Source organism: Ammodytes marinus, assembly GCF_949987685.1.
Source record: "Ammodytes marinus genome assembly, chromosome: 14".
Taxonomy (NCBI): domain Eukaryota; kingdom Metazoa; phylum Chordata; class Actinopteri; order Uranoscopiformes; family Ammodytidae; genus Ammodytes; species Ammodytes marinus.
The window spans coordinates 7,094,664-7,121,330 of NC_137218.1; the positions used below are offsets into that span (position 1 = coordinate 7,094,664).

At 40.1% G+C, this 26,667-nt stretch overlaps 2 protein-coding genes across 2 annotated transcripts; one reads left to right on the forward strand and one right to left on the reverse strand.

Annotated features, from left to right (window-relative positions):
- Positions 1-289: 289 nt before the first annotated feature.
- Positions 290-2,141, forward strand: LOC307260393 (heart- and neural crest derivatives-expressed protein 1-like; the record flags this gene model as incomplete). Its single annotated transcript, XM_080040624.1, has 2 exons — positions 290-772; positions 2,040-2,141. The coding sequence occupies 2 exons, from the start codon at positions 290-292 to the stop codon at positions 2,139-2,141; spliced, it is 585 nt and encodes a 194-aa protein (XP_079896750.1).
- Positions 2,142-4,759: 2,618 nt separating this feature from the next.
- Positions 4,760-12,718, reverse strand: sap30l (sap30-like). The gene is made up of 4 exons (XM_080040491.1): positions 11,862-12,718; positions 9,717-9,839; positions 8,954-9,052; positions 4,760-7,161 (listed from the first exon to the last, which is right to left on the reverse strand). Exons 1-4 carry the CDS (start codon positions 12,045-12,047, stop codon positions 7,030-7,032), a joined length of 540 nt encoding a protein of 179 aa, XP_079896617.1. The 5' UTR covers positions 12,048-12,718; the 3' UTR covers positions 4,760-7,029.
- Positions 12,719-26,667: the final 13,949 nt, after the last annotated feature.

A 26,667-nucleotide genomic window follows, 5' to 3' on the forward strand; every position in this document is an offset into this window, starting at 1 on the left:
ACCATAGCGCTTCGCCGAGATTTTGCTTCCCGGAATTATACACCCTTTTTTTTACGGCCTATTTCCCCTCGGCTGACATCGCTTTCAGAATGACGATGATGTAAAAGTTCGTGGCTACGTTCGGCTTTACTCGTTTAATGCATTCAAAGGAATACATATTTAAGTCGTGAATGAGTTCTGTTGGCTGTACATCCCCGAGCAGAGACCGTTTTGGGGCAGCAGCAGTAACAGAAGAGAGAGACCGAGCGCGAGGGAAAACACTGCGAGCATATTTGTTCCCCCGCTCAAGATGAACCTCATCGGGGGCTACCAGCATCATCACCACCTGATGCACGAGCCCTTCCCGTTCGTGCAGCGGTGTCACCAGGATGCGCCGTACTTCCAGAGCTGGGTGGTGAACCACGGCGAGGGACCGCCGGAGTTTCAGATCCAGGCGCCCTACCCGTCGGCTGCGGAGCTCGGAGCGCCCGGAGCGACGCACGACGGCCGGCTGGAGGGTCTGCAGGCCGGCATGGGGAAGAGGAGGACGTCCGGGCCAAAGAAGGAGCGCCGGAGGACCGAGAGCATCAACACAGCGTTCGCCGAGCTGAGGGAGTGTATCCCCAACGTGCCGGCGGACACCAAACTGTCAAAGATTAAAACGTTACGTCTGGCGACCAGTTACATCGCCTACCTGATGGACGTGTTGGCCAAAGACTCCGGGGAGACGGAGGGCTTTAAGGCCGAAATTAAGAAATTTGAAAACCGGGATATGAAAAGGAAACGGGAGCCGGTGAGTTATGATTATAGAAACGTCCGAGACTTCCACGTTGATCAAAGTAGGCTAACTCCGAAACGAAAACAATTCAGTTACTCATTATTTCACCTTTGTGGGAACTTATACTCGATTTAGAAATGTGTTGCTGGCAAGACAAGTGTGTTAGAATGAAAAGAGTTGTACAGTTAGGTTTAACAAAAATTCACCCCAAAGTTTAAAAACAAATATAACCCAATATACCTTACCTTATATAAAACAGGATCTGATTTGTTGTCAAATTAATTTTTTTTCCCCAATCTGATTAGTACTATAATTTGCTAGTTATAATTTGATTACAATTACATTGTATGTTGAGCCAATAGTTATCATAGCCTATTTTATAATGGTAGCCTATTATTATTTTCACTATACAAAACTAGATGATCCACAAAAAATAACGCTGGAGCTCATAACCTTGCTCTACTAAAAACACACTACTTCACCTCAAGAAAAAATAAGCATTTTCTCGAACGGTGAAGTTTTGATTTTATAAGCTAGTCAGATTTAGACCTTATATTTTCATAAACACTAAATTCACTGAGTCACTTTATTTTCTGTTTTGTAACATGTTTTAAATATGTAGTCTAATGACGACTTGGGGTCGTATTCTCATATCAAAGAATCATACTCCATGTAAATGAAAGTCAATAACGTTTATGTTTACTATAGGTCAGTAGGCCTATTTTAAACCTCAGAAGTAAATGTCGTATTTTAGCTTATAACACGACCATTCTGTTATTAGTAAAATAACAACAGCTTTCTTGAATTAATAGGCTAAATGTGCATTGTTATTTAATATCAAATGTAATATTAGTTATAATCTTGTTTCATATTTGGTGAATGTTTTGATCCATGTTTCACTGACTTTCACTTTTAATGAGATCCAGTGATGTCATAGCCTCTGATTGCGTCATATAAACAGCATGACCGGACTTTCCAGTGTTATCAGACTTTCCTAGGAGTAAACTACAAATATGCAGCCTGCAGAAATGTGATGAAACGGTGCAAAAGCCCTCTCCGAGAAAAAAAAGCACATTGCCGTTAACTCGCACGAGATATAAACTAAATTGAGCAGAATTGTGAGGTCCCTATATTTTTTCTCGCCCCCCTGCTAATAATATTGTGTGTATATGTGTGTGTGTGTGTGTGTGTGTGTGTGTGTGTGTGTGTGTGTGTGTGTGTGTGTGTGTGTGTGTGTGTGTGTGTGTGTGTGTGTGTGTGTGTGTGTGTGTGTGTGTCACAGACCGACGGCAGCCTGCAGGAGACATCATTAGGGGCCGAGAAGAAGGTGAAGGGCCGGACCGGCTGGCCGCAGCAGGTCTGGGCTCTGGAGCTCAACCAGTGACCCTTTCCCTAAACAACAACCACAACAAACAAGAGCGTCATCACAGACTCTGGATCAGATAAAAAACCACTGACTGACTGACAGAACTTACACACACACAGACACCGCTGTGCACGTGCAACCATGCGCAAAATAACGGGATAATTAATTAAAGGACAACGTGGAGGTGAAAACACCACAGTGGAGCAATGGACACTTGGTTGATGTTCTTCATGGTGTGTGATTTCTGACGCACAGACACACAGATCTGACTGAAAGGAGTTTGATATTTGTGGTATTTCTGTTCTTTTTGTGTGTGTAGCCTATGTCCCGCCCTTCTAGTAAGGTCTGTACCCATTGTAGACCAGATGTTGCCACGGTGTCAAGAAAAAAACCCAGCGCAAAACATCTGTCTCCCCTAAAACGTGTTTTTATCCGGCGTCGAGTCGAGTGGTCCTGTTTTCCACATCTGATGGCGCTGGAGCGGAAAATAAATAAATTATAACAAATTACGAGGGGGAGTAAATGAGGTGTAGGCTGTGGTCTGAAGGGAAACGCCTTTGCCAACATTAAAACAAAGCGAGAGAAATGATTCCTGCATGGCTAACTGGTTGGGATAATGCCGCAGGATTGGTTCTGTTTCTCAATTGTTTCTGGCGCGCGGGTACATTTCTGAAATCACAGTCACACACGAGCTTCACAGCAGAATATTTAAGCAGCTCATTTTAGGTGAGTTTTTCCCAATCAGAAATCAGTAATGTCGCCCAATTAGGCCTCATTATAATGAAAAGAAACAGCTTCAGTTGAGATTATTTTTCTCCCGTGCGAGTCGGTTTATTGTCACTGCAGGAAAACAATCATCGTGAATGTTTTTTCTTCATAAATCTTAAGATACATCTACTTTATTTCATGACTCGGTCTGGCTTTAAAGTTTTTAATACAATTTGTGATTTTTCAGCTGCAAAAAAATTACAAAATAAAACAATATAGGTGCAAGATGAACCACAACCTGGTGGATCCATCAAAATAGTATTGTGATGAATTAATCAATTCAGTAATAGATAAGAACTACCAATAAGCGTATATGCGAACACCGGATTTGAATTTTAACCAGAAATAATTAACAGAAAGTAAACGAAAAATGTAATGAGCAGAAATACGTTGAGCCCAGATGATTTTTTTTCTTTTCTTTTTGTCACTGTCTCATGTCGTTGATTTTGGCGCAGTCAGAATATTTAAAACATTATTAACCCAGTATTACTGTACTGTAAACTATACCGGCTGTTGTTGATGTTTCTTGTAGAAAAATTAAATACATTAAATAAATCTACCTCAAAAATTAATGTCACTGTCCGCTCTGAGACACCGAATGTTGAGTTAACGCACAGCTTTCACTCTGTCATGTAAAACACCGAAAACTAAAAAAAGGGGGAAAAGGCTTATTACTGTGCGAAATGTTGATGGAAATGTACATTGATGTGAAGTTATATATTGTTCCGTAAATAAATGAATTATTTTAAGACACTCCAGCTATACAATGAATACGTTGTCTCATTTGTTTTCTTCAACAGGGAATTAACGTATTACTATATAGGCCTAGACTTAATTATTGTTACTTTATTGCTTCATATTTTTACCGTTATAGCCGAGTCTCACCGAAAGAAAAATAATACTGAAATTGTCAAAACATAACCACACAATCATTTAGTAAAACTTTAAATAGCCTACATTTCTAATTAGATTAATGTAGATAAATTAATATCTATACCGTTAATCCAGTCAGAACTAGGATTATTTTCAACATAATTCTGACATTAGTCCTATACACATTAAGATATTCATTTATCTGCACATTTCTGCTTTTAAAGTTGGACTTTCATTGAAGACGGATGGCATTACTGTTATTTCCCCAATGTCCAAGGTTCTCCAGGAGTAAAACGAATTCCTGGTTAAGATGTCAGAAACACATAATTGTAGGCTACACCATTTTGATATAGCCACTATGACGTTACAGAACATTATATAGATTAATAAACAATCTAACCTTCCCATGCAGATTTTTCATGAATTCAATATTTTTTTCTATGAATACGTCAATATTTAATATATATTAAATCATCTATTATATTGACTTAAAGATCCCCTAAGGGCTTTGTTCTGCTACCATTCCACACTTCAGTTATCCACTTTAAGTATCCATTGCAAACAATTTTAAAATAAAGTTCCCCTTATTGTTAATAAAAACAAAACAACAAAAAATAAATTGAAAATGTTTTACCATTTCAGCTATTTTCAAGTGGATTTTGTTTTTCTTCTCGGCTCCAGGTAGTTTAAAATTCCCCAAAGCGTCCTACTGCTGCCGTGCAACCAACAAGAGGAGCAATGGCGTCACCTAGTGGTCGACGGCTGTTACTGAAAAGAGACTGCGTATGAATAATCATCTGCTAGAAATACAAATCAAACATGGCTGCCTTTTCCCTCGACCCAATTGTTTTCATCCTCCTTCATTTAAAAGCTTACACATTATTTTCAAAGCATCTGTGTGTGTGTGTGTGTTTCTATATAATGTTTGAAACCAACCACAGTGTGTCAAAACAATCTTTGAATGAACATAGACGAGACTTTTGCTTCTGCCTGTACAATACATTTATTCATTTTTATAATCATCAGGAGCAATAAGCGTATTTAAATATGTTTTTTTTTCTAATACAACAATTAGGTTAATGTGGCATGGCCTATGTGTTAATAAAGTTTGGTTGTTATCTACATGACACTAAACAAAACCTACAAGCAAAACTGAAATTATAAGAGACACTAAGAAAAAGTAGACGAACTCAGTGTGGTGGACACAGTGAAATAGTCTGCGTGACAGAGGATGCAAAACTTGAAAAAAAAAAATATATATATAGAATCCCGACTGAAAATGTTTGTGTTTAGGCTCTATGGAGTCACCACCGTGGAAAAACAAACTAAACCACATAATTGAGCTGAAGAGTACAAGGTTTTGAAGAAGATGAGAAAGCAAAACGTTGTCCATTGCCTGGAGGTTTTCAGCAGTGCATTATGAAGAATTTAAATAAAAGGTGTACATTTCAGCAGTGCTGGATTCCTCGTATCAAATGCTTCTTGTTTCAGGGAGTCACCAGTCATTTCCCATCACGGCTTGTGGATTAATATGACCGACATATAAAGACCCAGTCTGAGAAATAACAGTCTCTGCTTCGTATCATTGCAAAGTGAAAACCAGTGATGTTTTGGACTCTGGACTTGGAGAACTGCAGTGATTTCACAAACTAAACAACTAATCCATTTACTTGAAAAATCATCCGTTCAGGATATTATTGCTACAACACAACGTTACTGCACTTCAAAGTTTACATGAATTACTTAAGTAGTTCAGATGGTCAAACTTGACAAAAGTGACTTAAAAAAAAGAAAAGAAAATCAATTTTTTAAGTGTGAAGCCACTTATGGTGCCAAATCAGATTCATGTTGGACCTTGATAACATTCTGGGGACGCAAGTGAAATAGCAGGAATATTTCAACTGGGCATAAAAATGTAAAAAACGCTTAAGTGCTCCCTTATTCAACTTCCAATAAAACTGTCATATTTGAGAAGGAAGGCATACATGTAACATGTTTCAATTTGATTCATTATTCGGTATTTGGGGGGAAAAAAACATTTAAATCGGCTTTATAGTCACGTGTGCATCTGTCAACCCAGCCTCTTGAAATTCATCCAGATATGCAAGCATGAAACGTCGAGACGTTTTTCCACTAGAAACTGCTCTTAAATAGTAAAATAACACTAATAATTACTTTTACACCTCTATCACACTCACACACATTCCACTTCATATGGGGGGGGGGGGGGAAAGGTACGAGAAATCAAAATCATATACTCACACAAAGACAACTTTATACAACGTAAGGCTGAACAAAAGAGACGGGTAAAAAAAAGAGATTTTCTACCAAAACCGGCGGGGCACAGAGAAAATAAATCCAGTTGTGTGTTCAAACGTACATTAAACATAAGAGAGGGTCATAGCCAAACGCTACACCATTCACAACCATCTATTCCTTAAACGCATCACGGCCAGTTGGAAAAGGGGCGACAAAAAGAAGAAATATCAGGCCTCAGATCAGCTCGTTTTGTGTTGCTTGCTTTTTAGACATTATTGACAATGAAGGTTTTTATGTGGACTTTGTGCCGTTTGCACTTTTTGAAGAGAGTGAACTGAGCCTGAAATGCTAGACGTTACTTCGGCGAAGGCAGCACCCCTTTCCAACATATCATCATTAATAAAACAAAACAAAATATAAAAAAAAAATCCCACATCATTCAATTCCAACATGAGTTCATGTTTGGCACAAGCATTCCCCCGCGGTCAACGTGTTAAGAGTCAAATCGGCAAAAAAAAAGAAAAAGAAAAAAAATATACCCCAAATTTCTTAAAACGTGTTTTCGTTTTTCGCTCTTAAGGCAGCCAGTACATTGCATTCAACCAACTTAGTTAAGATCGGACGTCGTTCTTTTGTACATATGGACAGACAGGTTACAGCATGACGACGTAAAACCCCGCGCAGTGAGCCCAGATCCTAGACAGTCTTTAAGGAGAAGGAGAGGATATGCGTTGGAGGGTGGACCGTTGTGACAACATGCACAGAGGCTGTTTGTATGCAAAGAGGGATAAATGAGCATCTTGACCTGTCCTCTGTGTCCTCGGAGGACTTGTAGAGTTTGTGTAGCGGTCTTAGCAGAGGAGTGGGGCTGTAACAGGAGGAGCTAGTTGAAGTTAGTGGTGTCCAGGTTTAGAGATATCAGCTGTTGTCATTGTCGTGGTTGTTTGTTGTCTGTATTCGTTCTCATAGCCACTGCTGATGTGGTGTAATGCTCTTTGGGGACAGTTCAGTCCAGTGGTTTGCCGCCCCCGTCTCCTTTCTGGTCCAGACGGCTCTTGCTGCTTTTCACCATGTAAATAAAGTAGGTCAGCGTCTCCTTCTCGTTCACCGGGATGTTCCTGAAGTGACGACTCACAGTCTAGAGAGGACAGAGGGAGAGGAAAGAGGTTAAACTCAAGAGTACGGGGCACCGCAGTAGCTCAGCTGGTAGAAAGAATACATCAAGGCCACGTTTCTACTGAGCGGTACAGTTCGGTTTGGCACGGAATGGTAACCCTAGACCCGGCTTGCTTGCAGCCAGTACCCTTACTTCAGCATAGCAGAGGGACACAGTGTAGCCCACCAATTCAATGAAGAGGAAGAACGTGACACAGTGCTCCGATATTCTTCTGAAAAGACAAAATTCTTCACTTTTGCCCAGGAGATTTTCAGTTAAAATAACAAATTTTTTTATTTGTTACTTAGCCCTTCAACCAATTTTTAAATAGCAGCTTAAAGATTAAAAACAACAACAGGGATCAACCTACAAAATACTATTCCCCACAGGGCGATGTTAAAGCTCTTAACTACTGAAGCTCAACTCATGGTTGTTTGGGTTTGTAAAGCGATGTCCTGTGAGTGTGAGCAGTGTCTCAGGGCTGCTGAACACAGGGGCAGCTGTGACAGGTTGCGGGCTGTTGACTGGGGCTTTATTAATGATGTGGGAGGTTCATTAACCCACTAAAAGCCAGGGGGAAACATTCAACTTACAGCCCAGTTTCCTTCATTCCTTCCACAGCCGAGTTCCCATCCAGCCCCCCCCCCCCCCCCAAACACCACAACGCTACATACAGGAGCTATTTGTGACGTCGAAGGCCTGAGCCAGCTGCACCAAGTAAGCACACCTGTCGATTAGGCAAATCAAGCCCAACAATCTCTCTGTGATCACTTACTGCGACACTACGTATATCACTGTCAATGAGGAATATGGAGCAGTGGGGTTGAGAGAAGAAAGAAGGCTGTCCACTCCTAATGAGGGCGGCTCAATGGGCCTTCACTGTTACACAATATGAAATACTGGCCGGATTATTCAGAGGAAAAAAAATCCTTTAAAACAGGACTCGAAGGAGGAAAAAGTAGCAGCAGCTTCCTCCCAGAGTGCTGCTTCGAAAGTTGTGAAATTCCTCTGAAATTCTAAAGGAATGATGTTAAGTGTCGTGGGAGATAAACCGACGCCAGCAAGAGAAGGAGCATTTTTTGGTATAGTAATACTTTTTATAAAGCAACATGAATCAAGATGTTGAGAATATGTTATGTAGAGTTCCACTTTAACTCTGATAAAAGAAACAGACGAGGAACAGCGTTTATCTTTATGTTCCCTACAACACATTTTGCGATTTGTTTTGCGATATATTGTTTCTCAAGTGAGGCGTGGGTTGAATCTTCCCTGTGTGACTGTGTTAATAGAAGCCATGTCTCTAGCCAGATAGTCTGTTTGCAGTTTGACCACATCCTAACAACTGAAATGATTAAGCAAATAAGCCCAACAGGTTTCAGACAAACCTTTTCACAACATCCTTAAAAGATTAAACACAGCTCTAGTTTTTTTTCAAAGACTGAAAACTCCAAGACAACCATCTCTAAAGCAGCAACAATCTGCAGGGTGTTATTTCAAACATGGTATTAAAATAGTCTCTTTTTCTTCATTTGCTTTGTTTTCTCAGTCACTCTCACCCTCTCATTTGTTCAGCCCTAGTTGTTTCTTGCCTTAAGACTAAACCCTCAAACCAGTAACATCTTAGAGATTAGGAAAAATAGTGGCGGAAAGAATAGAGCACTTTTATACACAGTGCAAAGTACAAGAAGACACCCAACATGTAGTGGACAACATGGACACATCACACACACACACATCTCTCCAGGTTTCATTGAGGTCTTGGTGTGACTGTTACCTCAGCCAGCTGGGCCTTGTTGAGTCCGGGCCTGGTCTGCAGCTTGTAGTGTCGCTTGTAGCGTCTCAACGTGTTCACCTGCAGCTGGAAGAGGTCCACCTGAGAAACACACAGAGACGGGGATTCAGTCAGTTAGTGTACAACGTGAGATGTTACCCTTTTCATCCTCCCGCCATCTTAGATCATTTTCAGTGAGACATTTTTAGACTCCCAAAAGGCTTCTGCCTCTTTTACAGCTTTTAAAGGAGATGAAACTTTAATGATTTCTGTGGAGAAATTGGGTCACTGGCGGCTCCCCTCGACACTAAAAAAAAGTACACACAAAGCACAACTGAGCACAGCAATATAAATGGATTCTCTGTGGGAGAAATGGTGGGTATGGAAGGATATTCTTCATACAATCCAACATGATCCGTAAGTGGCTACGAGGGAATTTCAGACCGGGTTAATTCTAGGAGGCCCTTTGGACAAAAGCAATAGTGTTTTAACGACGTCAGCTGTAGTTCCTGGGTGAGCGTACCCATGACAATGTCCTTAAGAAAAAACTATACCGAAATAGCATTATTTGCACTGATGGTCTTGTTTGCTGTTGGATGTAGTACATAATGTATGACAATCAGAGGAAGCATGAGACTGTTTTAAGACATATTTTAACGTTCCTCGAAGCAGTGTTAAGGCTTCCTCTGCCCTGTCAGTTTAATTAGCCCCTTCCTATTGTGTTTTAGCTATGATGTCTGTATTGTACATAGTGAGTGTTCTTTACCTCAGGAACCTCCACGTCATGATCCGGAGACTCTCCTCCATCATCGCTGGTCTTCCTCTTCCTCTTGTTGCGAACGCTCTGGATGAAGTTCTTATGGAAGTCGCAGATGTAGAGATGTCGAACCTAGAAAAAGATATATGAATGCGTATTAAAAAGGAGCAGTCTAGAATGTATCAAGCGTCTGTTTACTTTAGTAGTACCACATTATCATAAATCATGAACATATTAACTTGCTATGCTATCATTTGACATTTGTCAACACAATACCTGAGATTTGGTATAGATAACAAACAGATTTAAATTAGATAGTGTTAAGTTGTCTTGACATACACAGCCAAACATGAACTTTGCTGAAATAAACTAGAACAAAAACTGGTAAAGTTATGGCATAAAAAGCAGGTAATATCTACTCAAAGATTGCACCCACAAGACCTCTGCAATTGACTGATTTTCGACGTTTTTCAACACATTCTGGTCATACCTCAAATAGTATATTGACCCAGCCCAAAAATGTTCCTGCAACGTCAATAGCTGCACAGGATTTCACAAGAGGAAAGAATTAAATGTCATTCATTCCTCGGGGCCAAACCCATGACTTGTCACACGGGTCCCATCATGACTAGAGAAACAGCAGGACACACACTAAGAGAAAACTGAGCTCCTCCTTCTGACTGAACTGCTTCAGCTACAAGTCACACAAAGCGTTCGAGGAATCTTAGGAGCAGAGGAAATACAATGCAGACTGGAGAGCAGCAACAACACGCTCGTTAGACATCCCGTCATTCACTGATGACACTATGAGGGGCGTCACCCACGGCAACGCTTAGCTTGAGGCCCCTAGCGGCCCCCCTGGTTACTCAAACTCTTTGTGCATTGTGTGTGCATCCTGTAGACTTAAGCACTTATCAGGTACTGGGCCTCAAGGTTTGGCACAGCCTAAAAGTTAGTTATATGTTATTGTTGTTCTGTGTTTTGTATTCTCAATGTATTTCCTGTTGAAATGTGTGTATTTGTTTAAAGGCCCATCTAAGGATGGACATTGCCAAAAAAGCTTAGGCAATGAATTATGTGACATCGATGCAAGTCAGTGATTATAATCTTCACATCAAGAATTAGTTGCAGCCTTATCTTGGAGGTGCATTTTCCCACAATGATTTGCTTTAAAAAGATCAAATTACTACAAACTACCTGGCACGCAGGGAAACTAAGGACTTATGAGGCCCCTTATGTTTCTGACTGGGGCCTTGGGACAGTTGCCAGGTTGTTGAGCCAGCCTTGGAAAACTGTGTATGTGCTGTAAATACTTTGGGTCATTTAAAAATATACAGCATGTGATATCAGCAGAGGGGACACACAGAAAATAAACTCAAGAGAAAATGAAGCATGAGGGAATACTTGTTCCCGTGCGGTCTGGTTTTTTGACCTACAAACAACTGCTTGCGAGTGTTGTGCCACTTTGAAATGGGGCTGTTTACTAGAGTGAAGTTAAGCAACACGTTTAGCGATCCCTCTAGCCACAGCCATTTCATGAGAAACAGAGGAGGAGGTGTGTCGAAACTGTGGTAATAATAGAGAAAGCTGGAAGTTGTTGTGGGAAGGTTGATGTTGTCCCAGTACAGCTTATGTTATTAGTCTGCCAATTCAAACCGTGTGACACCAATTTTTAGATACAAACAACACCAAATACAGCTCCAGTAACATCAACACCACAAGGGAATCGATGCTTTTGTTGTATTGCATTCAAATAAACTGCCATGACGAAACTAGCAGACGTTCATTTTCAAGGGAAGAACTTTTAAAACATATAACCTTCTTTGACGGATTCATCAAATGTGATTCATTATCTAAAAGAAGTCTATAGTTTTTTTTAAAGAGATGTTCATTTTGTTTCAGGTCATTCAAATGACAGCACTAAAAAGCCAAAATGGTTGAACACAATCCTACCCTCTCAGCTTTTAAACAGCTGATCACTTCAGTGGACACTGCATGAAAGGGTTAAGGTTATTTTGTCCGCATCGCAGTAACACCAGTAGCGTTCCCCAAGAAGAGCTAGCTTTCTACTCTTCACTTGCACTCACAAATCACTCATTGAGGTGTCAACACTTCTCCAAATCATTGTCCCATCCCTATGACGCATATACTCACACTCTTGTCGATGTCCAGCTTGAGTTTCTTCTGCGATATGCTCTTCTGGATCCTCTTGCTGAAGGAGGCGTTTCCAGCGGATCGGCCGCAGCGCTCCCCGTCCTCGATCAGGCAGCAGCTCTGCCCGTAAAACGGCGGAGCGGGCGGTCCGTCGTGGCTGTCCTCCTCGGTGCTGAACCCATTCATTGTGAATGACTAGCGGTGCTTCTCTTGTCTTAGTGATGGGCCCCCCGAGCAGTGAAAAAAGAATGGGAGCAAATACGACAGCGTTACGTCAGGTTGGGCTTTCCTTCCAGGTCTCTTGTTTACGCGCTGCTCCCCCTTTTGTGAACGTCACAACCCCCTGGTAGCGTTAGCAGGCTAAGTTGGCTAATTCACGAGCTAACAGCCAAACAGATGTGTTTATCTCGACTCCAACGACTTATCTACAAACCCGGTAGTGTCCGGTTAAAAGACATATCTCCCCAGAGATCTCCGTCAAAATAAACGCAGCAACAAAAACAGCTGCTGCTAATGTGAGCTAGCTCCGGTGTTAGCAGAAGACCGCAAGGTGACTGAGCTGACGCCGCCGTTAACGACCAAATTCCTCCGCTGTTTGCTTACCGTAACACACGACCGACATATGACGCACACTTTCATACGGTTCCTACTCAATTAAAAGTCCACGACCGGCTTCACCAGATGAAACAAATGTGAAGAAATCCCGTCTTTTACAAAGCCTGCAGAGCTCAACAATCGCGGCACTCTTTCAGCAACAACCCGTACAATGGACATGCGACGTCTAGGTGGCGGAAGTTCGCATCAAAGAAGACAATTGGTCAATTTCGTATGAAGGCGGGGCTTAGCGTACAAACGCAGCTATTATATTGGCTGTAAAGAAACGTCAGTCTACTTTGCGGCACTTCCTGTATCTCTCTCCCAGCGTCATTTTTCAAACTATTGAATAGGAGGCAGACTTTTCTTCTACTACGCTACACAACAAAACTCAACATAGACTTATTAAATACATTAGCTTAGCGGTCACTTTTAATACACCATACTGAATTTATAGCAGCTCAACCACGTGCTAATTAAATCTAAATGCACGTGCATGAAGGCGAAATCCACATGCAGTCAGTCTGATCCTGCACTGCGGGGTCGGCTAGTGACCCAAAGTTAAGATTTGATATTTTTCAGTTGTTTTAAGGGGAATTTAACTGATAATCGTCACACGGACCTATATGTCTGTTGTCAATATGTTACCTTTTTGAGACAGTAACTTGTTTACCACTTTACATAGCCTACCCCTGCGTAACAAGTGGACAGTTTTATATCCCCCTTGCCGCATAGGCTACAAAAGACAACGTGGGAAACCTTTTCCAGTCTATGGAGAAGCACCATGGAAAAAAGCACAAATCTGTTGTGATTTTATTTTTAACCGCATGGGGGAGACAGAAGCTCACAGATGAATATTTAAATCGGGAAAAGGTTGACACCACTCACATTCCTTCATAGGTCTATTGTAGCTACATTAAACTGTTTTGAGTGCATTTTTGTTCCACAGTTTTAGTTAGGCCTGCATCTCAAGTATAGTCATTGTGATTTTGATGTCATTCCAACACTTGAGTATTGCATTAAAAATTGGAAAGCAAAAAGTCAAAGCCTTGAACGTTTTTGTAAATAGATATTATTAAATATTTATTTTTTTATTTATTTTTGAGCAATAGTTAGAAATAGTTAAAAATTTGTATTTTGATGAAGAAGGTGTGGGGACTCTGATAGACCATTGCATGGTGCAACTAGTAGAGTACAAGTACAACGTTTGCCTGTGAAATGTTATGGATTAGAAGTGTAAAGTATAGGAAATAGAAAAAATGTAAAGTACCTGAAAATAATTTTCTGTAGGCTACTAATGTACAATTTTTCAGAAACGTGTACCTTAGTAGCCTACAGTATTTGAGTAAACATCCACTGTTATTTTCCACTGGACACCTGTAGCAGACAACATTGTACATTTGTTTTAGCCCATTTTGATCTGAGCCTTTTCCAGTTACAGACACCTTTCTGACCTCACTGGTACTCTAGTGGCTGCAGACTGGATGCAACACTTTGTGGAAAGCCTGAAAGCATATGAGCGGAGGCTGTTATAACAGACCAGACTGGCCACATTATGAGTCAAGAGAGACCATTTGGGGGAAGCAGCCAGTTCCCAAATCCATTGAACGATAAAGCTTTTCAAAAAAGCCACTTAAATGTTAATCTGTCTGTATTATGTTGGTTCAATAACGAGGCTCTTTGTTTGTTGCCATTGGTCTCATTTGGTGTTTGCCTTCATGTGCAAACTCTTGTGCCTCATCAAGCTGAAACAATGGCTGAAAGAGGACAAGGTTGTAACACAAAGGGAGATATAGGACACCATAGAAAAAATATTAAAAGGAGTAAAGACAATTAGATTACCTTTTTTTTTGTTGGTAATGGCCCCCTGCCCAATAAAGACTCTTTAATGGATATCTTTGACAGGAGAGTGTGGAAGCGTAATAGCCTGCTGCTCTCTCTCCTCACCCCCTGTATGGCTCCTGAGTGGAGGAGAATACTGATTGTGTTCTGACTGATTGGCTTTAAAAGTGGCAGATGATGGAGCAGCGAAAGATTAACAGCTTTTTCACATCGCAATTTAGGGGTTTATGTCATCAGGGAAATGCTTCTAAGAGGCAATAACATGTAAAGTGTTCTCTCTCTCTCTCTCTCTCTCTCTCTCTCTAAGTATTCAAAGTTGTTCCCACACCTTTCTCTATCTCTCTCTCTCTCTCTTCTTTAGAGCTGGTGTGACAAGTTGAGCGTTATACGACATCCCACGAGACTCAGAGAAATGGGCCACGCTGAAGAGCAATATTTCCTCAGCCGTGAATCAATCACTGCTATAGCTTAAAGCTACACGCGCCTGTGTGTTGTCAGAAGAAACGATTATGAGATTAACATTAAGTGAAAGTGTGTTTAAGCACCATCAGTCTCAAAGATGATTAAAGTCGTAAAAAAAGAAGAAAAGGAAAACACACACAAATGCATGCATGCACATACTCACACACACTCACACACTCGCAAAGACAAACAGACAGACAGACATACACACACACACACACACACACACACACACACACACACACACACAGGTGATGACAAGAGAGCTTTTTTAAATTCCTAGTTTATTTTGGAGAGGAAACGATTTGGATTGAATTATCGAACCGTCTTTCATTGAGTGGACATGTGCAAATGAGAACCTACAAAGCTCTTTTAATACTCTGCAGGACTGTCTAGTAGACCTCAGGCTTGTTCTTAATACAGACAAAACCAAATATATGTGTTTCTCCAGAGCAAGAACTACAAATTTGAATGATTTTAATGTTTTTACAAAGAATGGATTTTTAATCTAAAGAGTCACAGAGTACAAATATCTCGGCATCTGGTTAGATGATAAACTCACTTTTAATTTCCATATAAAAAATCTTGTTTGTCGACTACGACAAAAAATTGGCTATTTTTATAGGAACAAAACCACCTTCCCTTTATTTAGTAGGAAAAGGATTATTGAGGCAGTTTTTATGTCTGTCCTTGATTACGGTGATGTGGTTTACCGGCATGCATCTCATTCATGTCTTAAACTCGTAGACTCTGTTTTTCACTCTGCTTTAAGGTTCATCACAGGAGATGCTTATGACACACACCATTGTGTTTTATATGAAAAGGTTGGGTGGTACTCCCTTAAAGAGAGACGTGATGCACATTGGCATATTTTTATTTACAAAGCCTTGACCGGGAAGCTTCCTCGTTATTTAACAGAAATGTTGCAAATTTCAGATGGGCTTTATCAGACCCGCTCCACTGACATGCTCATGCTTTATGTCCCAAGCCCGGTCTGAGCTGGGAAAGACAGCTTTTAGCTTCAGTGCCCCCGACTCCTGGAACAACTTACAGCAACAAATTAAACTAAATACCTTCATATCCTTTAATCAATTTAAGCAAACTATCTTCAATCTGCCAAACTCTACCTGTAACTGTTTTAATTAGGCTATATTGTACTTTCACCCATTTAATTTCATTTTAATTGCTGCCACTCTTCACCACTATGTAAACGTTTCAATTGTTTTTTTTTTGTTTTTTTTTCTTCTCTTCACCTGTTGTTGTGTATTTGATGTATTTGCATTGAATATTGTGTATGCATTGTTGTTTTTCCTTGGAATTTGTTTGAACTCGACGTCATTGAAAATGAGGGTCACCCCTCAATTGGTCTCTCGAGGATAAATAAAAGTTAAATGAAAATGAAAAAATAGGGTTTACAAAGAAATACAGCATTTGTGCTTCAAGTGAAATAAATGAATAGAAAGGCCATTTACTGAATCCATTCAGGCTGTAGTGTACTGGGAAGTAGAGAAAGCAATTCTAACATGAGAGGCCTTGGCCAACTGTATTTTGGATATTTTCCAATGAGTTTTTTGAGGCTATGTTCACACGCACACCGCGCACACACACACACACACACACACCCACACACACCCACACACACACACACACACACACACACACACACACACACACACACACACACACACACACACACACACACACACACACAGAGAGAGTCTGGACACACTTTTTGAAGCAACAGCAGTCTTATATTACCGTCATGTTTGAGTGTAAGGTAATTGGCTTTTGCAAGTCATTTATGTTCTTAGAAAGTCCTCTCTTTCCAGGGTTACACGCTTGTGAAGTAAATGATTCACATGCAAGGCCCCATGATGGCCACACTTTAGAGGATATCACATGTAGAATAAAGAAGGCTTAGAAAGGGCAATGCACACAGTCAGTGACACTCACTGTCTTCCACACATATGATTGTTCCCCCCCTATGGCTTTGTGTCCTTTTCAAGAGAAGTGGCACAGCACTTTATGAAAACCACTGCCCTTTAAAGCACCTGCACATGTGACTGAAAGCCAATGACCCTGTCTGTCATAGAGGGGAATGGGAAATATCCACCACAGTCTAATGTTCAGACTTTCTGGGGAACGTGAAAGGACAAACAGGTCCCATCTGTGTGTGGACAATTTATTTTTTAAGGTGGGGGCCTGATGAGCTGTCTCAACAACATGACACAGGTTTTATAAAATATTTAAAAATGGATCACAAACTGAATCTGCTTTACCTCTGAGGACAGGTCTGCTGGACTGCACTTCATACTGCACAATTAAACACACGTCTGAAACTTTTTTATAATGTATTATACTAATCTGACCTCTGGGAAATACAAATGGTTGGCAAAAATCCATATTTATATTTTAGTTTTACAACTTTTATACCTTTTTGATTTTTAGCAGTCGTAATTTTGCATAAAAATTGCAATGAATTTCAGAGCTTCTACCTCAATTTCTTTGTACATGAAGAGTCATTCTGGATTGGAAAGATTGTATTCAGTCGTGAAGAGCCACGCTGGAGCTGGTTTACTCATAAAACAATGAACAAGGGAAAAAGAGCAATTGTCAAAACACATTCAGACGTCCTGATGTCATATTGAGTCTTTAGTCAATCTATTGGTTATTTATAAGGCTGCCGAGAGAGAATAACAACAGAAAACCTTGGATGTGAAGTGTTCCATCTATTCGCTGTGGGGCAATGATGTAAAAAGCAGTAAAAAATCAGCAGACGGATGAAAACTGCCAACATTCGAGGGAGAAAAAAAAAAATCTCTCAAGGTCAGATTCACTCCCTTAGTTACTTAACCAATGATCAAAGACAGATCTGCACTGAAAAGGACATATAAAGAAAGATGGAGGTATAAATAAACCATGTGGCCAGACAGCAGGAAGTGAAGGCCGGAGATGAAGCTGTCAACATTAACAATTTTGAGCATTGAAAACTACACATTTGTGCGGAAGGCAAAACTGTACAATGTGGTCAATGTTTTCTGCAGTAATTCCAAATGTGTTGCCTATAAACCTGTTGAACTCATACTACATTGAAATAGTAAGAAAATCTGATATGTGAAGAGCAGAAATAAGGCGTGTGCACTATGTTTGATTTAATTTAAAACTAGCAGTGTGGGTGTTACAGCATCTCATGATCATGTACGGCGAGACAACACATGTTGTTATTTTGAATAACCCCTGAAGCAAAATCTATGTTTAGGCTTTTATTTATTAAAAGGAAAGAATCTGATCAATCCATTTCAATATCATTTTTTAACTTAGAGATGATCAGATTTTAGTTTCCTGTGGTCCATACACAAATACTACAAAATGTAGTTACTGGAAAAACATTATAAAAACCAAGACTTTTTGAATTTCTGACAAACATTTTTCTTCTTACCATCCTATGTATGACCTATTAACATACTTTGGTGTGTAGACTCGCTGTAGTTATATCTGCCAGGTGCACTTTAGAAACATATTTTACTCCTTTTCCATCCAATATCAGACAACTATAGCATGATTGACCTTTTATGGGCAAGTTTAGGCACTTACTGGCTAATGTCACGGTAAATATCATTGTTTTATATAATAAACAAACCAAAGTACTTTTTTTCTCTAAAACTAACCATTCGTGACATTTAAGAGGTAAACACCGCTCTCTGATATCATTATCCACAGCCCTATACCTGCCCTGTATGGCATTTTCTGTCCTGGAAAACCTTTCTTACTGAAAAATACTCCTGGCAGAAATCACATTTCACTGAAAGGGTAACTGGTAAAACAAAAGGAGAGAGGGTTAGCTTCAAGCTAACTGAAAGCTGTAAAATGATCCGTCAGGTACAGAAAGTGATTGGTTGGACCTTTTTGCAACACTATTACATTTTGTGAAAATATGCACTTGATGATGACTTATTAGTCTTTGCCATTAAAATATATTTTTGACTCATTTCATAGCAAAAAAACAAACAGAATGTGGACATGGACTGGATCCATCATAGCATCTGGAATTGAAGACTGTACATTCTTGAAGACATAAACAAATTGTGTAAATATCTCAAGTTTAAATGGAGCACAGATCAGGCCATCGGGAAGATGACCAATACGTTTACAGGTGACCTCGCTTGGATGAGGCTTAATCTCATTCTTACCTGCCTCAACCTTAAAGGAGTAAATGATCCAGGATTTTGCATCAAATGAAAACACCCAAGAAAAAAGTTATTTGTGATATTGCTGTAGCTGCAGTTCTGAGCTCTTTGGTGACTAGAGTGAGTGAATAGGAAAGAAAAATCAGGCAGGATTATCATGCAGCTATGATGCTTCAACATGATTCAGTTGTGAAGAATGTACCCACACTTAAATTCAGATACATCTGATAACTCATACATCATATTCTTATTTTATTTTTCAATTTCAAGTTATGCAGGACTGCAGGAGCGACTACTTATTGGATTTTAGCATCAAAGTAATACAATGTGTTTTTCCAGCAGCCAGGCCCCTTCAGTTTGAGTTGTATTGCCTCAACAGGAAGTGATCATGCCCTGACCGCCGGCTTCATCACTCATAGAGAAACACTGGCCCAGTATCGATCGGAAAAAAGAAAACAAACAGAGCATCAATATTTGTCTGAAAGCCGCTGACCCCTCCGCAGCTCAAAGTGCTGTACATTAAAATGTCGAGGAGCGCTGGAGCCGCAGAGGGTCCGGGCTCTTAAATCAAACCAGTGACAAGAGAACACCAAAATGACTTAATGATTCATTCCAGATCAATTCATGTTGCTGTGTTTACTGTTTTCTGCTAAACGCACCAGTGATGCATAAGAAAGTGTGCAAAATCAGACAGCCTCGCCCAAGCGTGGCGGCACTTTGACTTATTGCTTTCTGACCTTTCGTGGCATTTGGAAAGGGCAACTCTGCAGACAGATGGCGCATACACATATGCAAATTGATAATGTTAGGCGATGGCAGTGTTGAGCCATCTCAGCGATTCGAATTATTTGCTCTGCGGCTTAGACAATGCCTCTCCACAGAGGTGACACTGATATTGGAGTTATGGGGTAATTTTTTTGTTTGTTAATAAACCATTTTTTAAATGACTGCATTATTACCCTAAATACAAGTCAAATTTATTTAGATAGCCTGATATCACAAATTTGCCTCAAGCGGCGTTAAAATAAAAGTTCTATCAGCATGGTCTGAGTGAAAAAGTCTCAAAATGTCAGACTGGATGTGGCCTTTAAGGAAAAAAAATTACTGGTTGAATTTTTTATGTGTTTTTTATGTGTAAAATATTTTCAATGGACTTGACGTTTGACCTTGCTGTCACTGAATATATTTGTCAAGTTCAGTTTGTGGAAGAGGCTATTCACACCGAGGAAAAACCTGGCAGAGGCTGAAATATGTAACATTTCTGCACACATCTTCCCTCCACAATAATACCAGTCTTTAGCCGAGAGAGGGGCGGCTGGCGGAGGCTTCTGAAGGTGGAAAATAATTGCTTAAGTGTCTGTGGCAGTGCTGATCTTTTCAGAGCAAAATGCTGTTAGTATGTCCAATGTCAAGAGACTGACAAGAACATTCTAATGGTTTTTATAAAAGAATAAAAGTCGAGCTTTGAAAAATGTGTTTTTATGATTCTCCACCATAAAAAAAGACAAATTTGAAATGATATTCGCAATTGTGAGATGATTATATTGCCTGAATTTGGTAAAGCAATAATTTCAACTATCACCTTACATAGATAAAACATTCCAAACAACTATTTTCAGACAGCTGAATTGCTGATATCAATAGATTGCAGCCCTGTCAACGCAAATGTTCACACCTCAATTATATTCAACATTTATATTTCAAAGAAACGTCTTGCCATCCAGATACACTTTTATCAACACAAAAAGTTAAATGGTTTGTGATAAAAGTATCCGCCAAGTTGCAAAAATGTACTTTATGAGCATTGAGCCAAAACAACAATCTTGTCAAAGTTCTCCCATGGGCTCTGTGTACTTTCTCCTAACTCCCCAGACCTGCAATCCCCGATCCAGCCACCAGATGCTCCCCAGACCTTTCCAACAGAACCTCCTCATTCACCTGCTCACATGTTTTTACTTCCATGATCACTAAGAGAAAGAAAATATGCATACAACTTCTTTTCACCAGATTTAGTATATAATTCTGCATTGAGGAAAGCTGGAGGTGCCTCGTTTAGACTCACACAGTTAGCCATTAACGCATAGGGCCTATAGAAACACACTTCAAAAGAGCCATTTGCATATAAATACTCGCTCAGCAGACCTGTCAATGAGCGGAACGGCAAAATAGGAAGTGCAGTTTAAGCAATTATGTCAGTGTTCTCCTACAGAGCAGCTGTCATTATGCACAGGCTATTTAAAAGCGCCTGAACCGTTAATGCATCACGTGTACCTGTCATTGTTATGACTGCCACTGTGGTGATCTCAAATCATCATTATTAAACATCAGAAGGATGCTCAATTATTATTCTAAAACTCATCTGGAAACAGACTTTACAAAGTGCTTCACAATGCATGATCAAATGAAAAGATCAACGGGGAAATGATGGCTTCAATGTTAATGAAATAAATTGTCAGTAAAGTATATACATGTTCCATGGGTGACCTTTTACAGAATGCAGAGTTGAGTGCAAAATAATAATATGTGAAATTGGAAAACGACCTACACAAACAATGTTTTACTTTAAGGTTGCGGCTCATGCCCTATAAATAAATTGCCCTTGCAGCTATCGCTTGCAAACTATGTGTTCGCCTGGTCTGACGTATGTGTGAGCTACACACGGTCTCATCTCACATATTCATTAGACATAGCAGTGTATGTGTGGGAAAAGATGCACACGTTTTTTTTTTTTTTTGCATACATCTTATAGTTGGCCCCTGGTCCACAATGTAAAACACTGTTCATCTAACCATCCAGCCAATAAGCTTCTTCTTGTATTTTTTTCTCCCTGCACTTTAAGGATCACTTCCTGCACTTGAAATCATGTTGCCAGTTAATGCTAATCAGTATTGCAAATGGGTTGCATTAGAACATACTTATCCACTTGAGACACGGTTGCTATTCTATCAAGTGAACCTAATAAACATAAAAACTGATGCTGTAAATATTCATGCCGCTAATGCTATTTTCATGTGTCCTTCTTCCATAGTGAGGTTAGAAGGTCAGGGTCAGTCACATAGCAGCACCAATAAAACGGTCCTGCTGCCTTAAACAGGGCTGAATAATACCCAATGCAGTGACTTGAGGAGGCCCCCGCCCGCCTCCTTGCTGCCCAAACATGATCCTAACACGTATTAGCATCTTTCCCACTCATTTTCTCTGCACAGTCTGCCTCTGTACCAGCTCTGAGTTGTGACAATTCAATCTGTTCAGAGTCTTCTCACATGAATTATGGATGAACCCTGCAACCTCAGAATGTGGCGGTGGTTTACGTTAACGGAGGAGCAGCCCAGCACTTTATAACTTCCGACACAATGGATTTGAAAAAAAAAGCCAAATAAAATAAAATAAATGAGAAACCCAGGTAGAGCATACTAAATGTGGTATGGTGTCCTAGCTCTATCCAGTTCTTCGAAGATGTTTCATCCACATGCAGGCTAATAGAACAAAGTTGATTTTTGCAGATTTGGAACTATGAAATTGTGACATAAAAACATAGTTTATTTTTCAACATTGATTCGTAATTTGGTTTTTACCTGCACAGGTATGTCATACATGCTTATTTACTATCAACGTATGAGCTTAATTAGTAAGAATGACAGTTGAGCATCTAACAACTTATTTTAGGGCATTCATTTATGTTAAGTATAGAAATGTTTTACCCAGTTTGGTGTGGAAAAGCATGACTGGCCTTCACGGAGCCCATAACCCATAACCCAGCATCAGTGTTTGAGCTCACTGACGCTCTAGTGGCTCAATGAGAGCAAATCTATTACAAATCCCTGCACCTAGCTTTTGGAAATCTGGGCCAAAGCCTGAAACTATATGTTGAGAACTGTTGAAGCAACAGGTTGATTCCCATGATTTCGGACTGAAATCTTCGGCAATAATACGTGGGTGATATCTTGAGCTGTCCACATAATCTTGGCCAATTTTCCAGGGGGAACATTTAAAATCTGCAGGTTTTGTTAGTGTGAACATCTTCTGAGGCATGAAAATCACTTTCGCTGCTATAAAGCCTGTGACAATGAGATATTGAACAGAAAATATATAAAAAAATATTCCCAGCAGAAATATTGCAGTGCTTCGCAGGGTTCAGTGTTTTAACATCTTATAATCAATCAGGGAAAAGAAAAAAATCCATGATCTGACTTGGTTAATCCCTGATTAAGGCAGACTTTATTTTATCTCACTTCTGACATGTCAGTCAGGGTAGTGATCAGCTATAGAATATGGGGTTTGAATCCTAAACCTTGAGAAAACAGACTGAAAGTCACTCAAAAGTCATTCATTATGTACAACAAAGTTTGCCTGGGAATGACTTTTTCATAGCTTTAATCCCCAGCTCTCTTTTCTGTTCTCTCTGTCTCTCTCGTGTCTTGATGATATTCAGATAAACAATGAAGTTGAATAAGAGTTCATTCTCCTGTCTGAGAAAATCTCATTTTGCCTGGCTGACATTTATGTAGAAGAGAAGGGATAATGGCTCAGGGGTTTGTGACAGAGCTGGGGGCCTGTCAAGTCAGTGACTCAACCATTTAACATTTTTCTCCTGTGGCATTTCTGTAGGATATAGAGGATATCAATTGTTGGTGATACTGAATACCTCACTTTATTATTTCAAACTTCCCGTACACGTGAAGGTTAACATGCCTGGTATTCAAAATATAAATAAAAAACAAGAACACGATTCCAGTAAAGCATAACATGCTGGCTTTGAATAAAAAAATAAGAATAATTTAACAAGATTTTTAAAGCTCTCCATCCAAATGCAGCACACGTTTAAAATGAGAAGAAATGTCAGAAAATCGTCAAGAAAAGATCGTTTTTTTACCAACCACGGTTAAGCAAATGATGATCAGCGATTGACTATCTATACCTAATGAGGAAGGGCCAAAGAGGAATCTACAGAAGATAGGCTACAGCTCCAATGTTCGCAGAGACACACAAAGGTTACTAGCTGTATGAGGTGGCATCACTACAGTATTGTCCATAGTGACAGGTCTCAGAGTGGGAATCCTTTCTACTGATGGAAGACAAACAGAAGCCTTGACCAGTATGAGCTTTCAAAGAGGTCTTACCATCCACTCCGAGATATCGACCAGGCCAGTGGCAATGTGTGCATCCAACTGATGGTCGGATAGAAAATAATGCCTCGTTTCCACTGAGTAGAGCGGGTCGAGTCGGAGCGGTTCGGTCCGGGTAGTTTGGCTTTTCATTTGCCAAAAGTTGGGTTGGGTACGGTTTAAGCGCACCTAACCGCTCTAAGCCGCTCCTAATTTCGGTACTCCTCCGTTGGGGTACCAGCCGCCTGAAAGGGTGCCGAAAAGGCGGAGCTACACATGCCGTCCGTTTATTGGTCGATATAATCATTTCCACCGTGTGTAGTCACCTCGGGAAGAGTGAAGAGAGTCTTGTGTTTTGGCGAAAATGTGAGCGCAGCACTGTTTATTGTGTGGTGTTTTTCTTCGACATTAAATGAATCAGTTGGCTACACTTTGTCCCACTGCTACGATGCCACGTAGCTGCTGCAGCCAGCGCTGTTCGCTCACTGTCTCTATCAGTTCCACCGAGCCTTCTCGGTGTGTTTACGCTCACAACAACACGGGGGGAATAAATAAAGAAGCGGCTGGTTTGACCAAGCAAAAGCGAGAGACCGCTGGCTTGACCACAGTTGTTCCACAGCCCGATAGTTTGACCCATATTCTGGCGGCGGCTATCGCAGTCCAGCCTAAACCCCGCCCTACCAGTAAGGGATTCTTAAAAGTGAGCCGCTCCGACCTGCTCTACTCGGTGGAAACGAGGCACAAGACGAATAGCTCAATATCGTCAGCATAGCAAGTATAAAGAGCCATGTGAGTGTATTGTAGCACTAGTAGTCCTTGTGTAGCGGGTTTTGAGATACTTAATTTAGATTTGACATAGAGTCCAATACAATGGAAGTGACTGAGAAATAAACATCTATTAAAAACTGTAATTCAATAAGAAATTCCCATTGTGAAAAGTTTTCAGTGAAACCCATCCAAAGAAGTATAGGCAAACCAGAACTGCCACATCCCCATATTTAAGTCAACTCAAAACTCACTTCTTTAAGAAAGCATATGACACCTGACTCCACCCATACCACACCTGACTCTATTTCGAATTTGTTTTTGTATCTTTTCTTTATGTATATTCTGTGATGTAAAGCGTCTTTGAGTGACCTCCAAAAAAACGCTATATACAAACCTATCAATTATTATTATTATTATTATTATTATTATTATTATTATTATTATTATTATTATTATTATAAGTAAAACGCTGAGGATGAAGGCGCAATGGCAAAAGCTGATGTACAATGAAAAGAAGGCAGCAGTGACATTGATGGCAAGGGTACTGTATATTTTCCCCTTTTCAACTGGCAATTCAAAGCCATTTTCCAATGGGTTCTCTGGCTGAAGAAGGAATGTCCTAAATTATAGCAATTTGGCCCAAAAATACACAACAGAAGAAATATCTGACAGGCTTGTTTAAAAAGTTAAGGGAATAAAGGAGTCTGCAGTGTGTGTGTGTGTGTGTGTTTGTACAGCTCTGCAATGTCTGCAGAATGGAACATTAGATTAAGTTTCTGGAGGTTTAGTGAGAAAAGTGTGAAAGTCAGTTACAATAAGAGGCTCAGTTAGTCATTTATAAAAGCCAAATTTGAGGTTTCATCAGTGGAGGGAACGCGAGGCCGAGATAAAACACCTCAGGAGAAAAGAGAAAATCAGACCGTTTTGAAACATTTCTTTTTCTTTGTTTGGGTTCCTAACGCAAGCTGCAACTCTGGCTGAGTGTGTGTGTGTGTGTGTGTGTGTGTGTGTGTGTGTGTGTGTTCAGAAGCCACTCTGTTTGCCTGTCGAGGATCAGTTGGCGACAGATATTCAATTTCAAGTGCCTTTCAAATGACCCATACGCCTGTTAAAAAAAAATCCAATATGAGAATTTTACGAGACATAAAAATGACTTGGTTAGGGGGAAAACAACAACAATCCAATGTTGACTGTTTCTGGGAGATTGGATACGAAGCAGGATCTTCCTTATCTAATTGACATCTGACAGCAAACCGGGAACAATTATGAGCTTTTAACAGAACAATTAGTCGTTTTATTCTACGTAGTTTGTCATGGAAGACACATCAAATCATCGCCTCGACCACCTCTCAAACAGCAACATGTAGACTTTGACACCAGAGACTGCTGTTTAAACAATGACTGTGATCTTTGCCTGACCTTAACTGAGTAGTTAACCCATACCCTGCTGTTTTCCTAACCTTCAGCCAAGTGGTTCTTGTGACAAAACCCAACAAACCCTTAATCATAACTGTATTAGATCACAAAAGGTTTTTTTTCTGCCAACCAAGGCTCTGCCAAAACTACTGTAGTTCATCCTGCCGATAGAAGCATCAACTAAACTAGCAATTGGTGTTGTTGTTATGCTCTAAAGAAGTAAGACGGTATGTCAATCAGTAAGACCATATGCACACTTATGTAAAGGGACTTCCGCACAGTTACAGCCCAAATGATTATCTTTAACTTTATTTTGTCACTCAATTTCATCCTTTTTCGTTTGATTCGGGATGAATTTGTTTTGAGTTTTGGCCCCACAATTGTATAATTACCACTATAAAGATTTGATCATTTGACTGAAGTTGACCCTCA

Bases quoted from the DNA above. Each gene is read 5' to 3' on its own strand.
- sap30l (XM_080040491.1), bottom strand. From the start codon at position 12,047: ATGAATGGGTTCAGCACCGAGGAGGACAGCCACGACGGACCGCCCGCT. The intron at 9,840-11,861 runs GTGAGTATATGC...ATCTTTTTCTAG, and splicing joins AGCTGGACATCGACAAGAGT to GTTCGACATCTCTACATCTG. The intron at 9,053-9,716 runs GTAAAGAACACT...TGTGTTTCTCAG, and splicing joins ATGACGTGGAGGTTCCTGAG to GTGGACCTCTTCCAGCTGCA.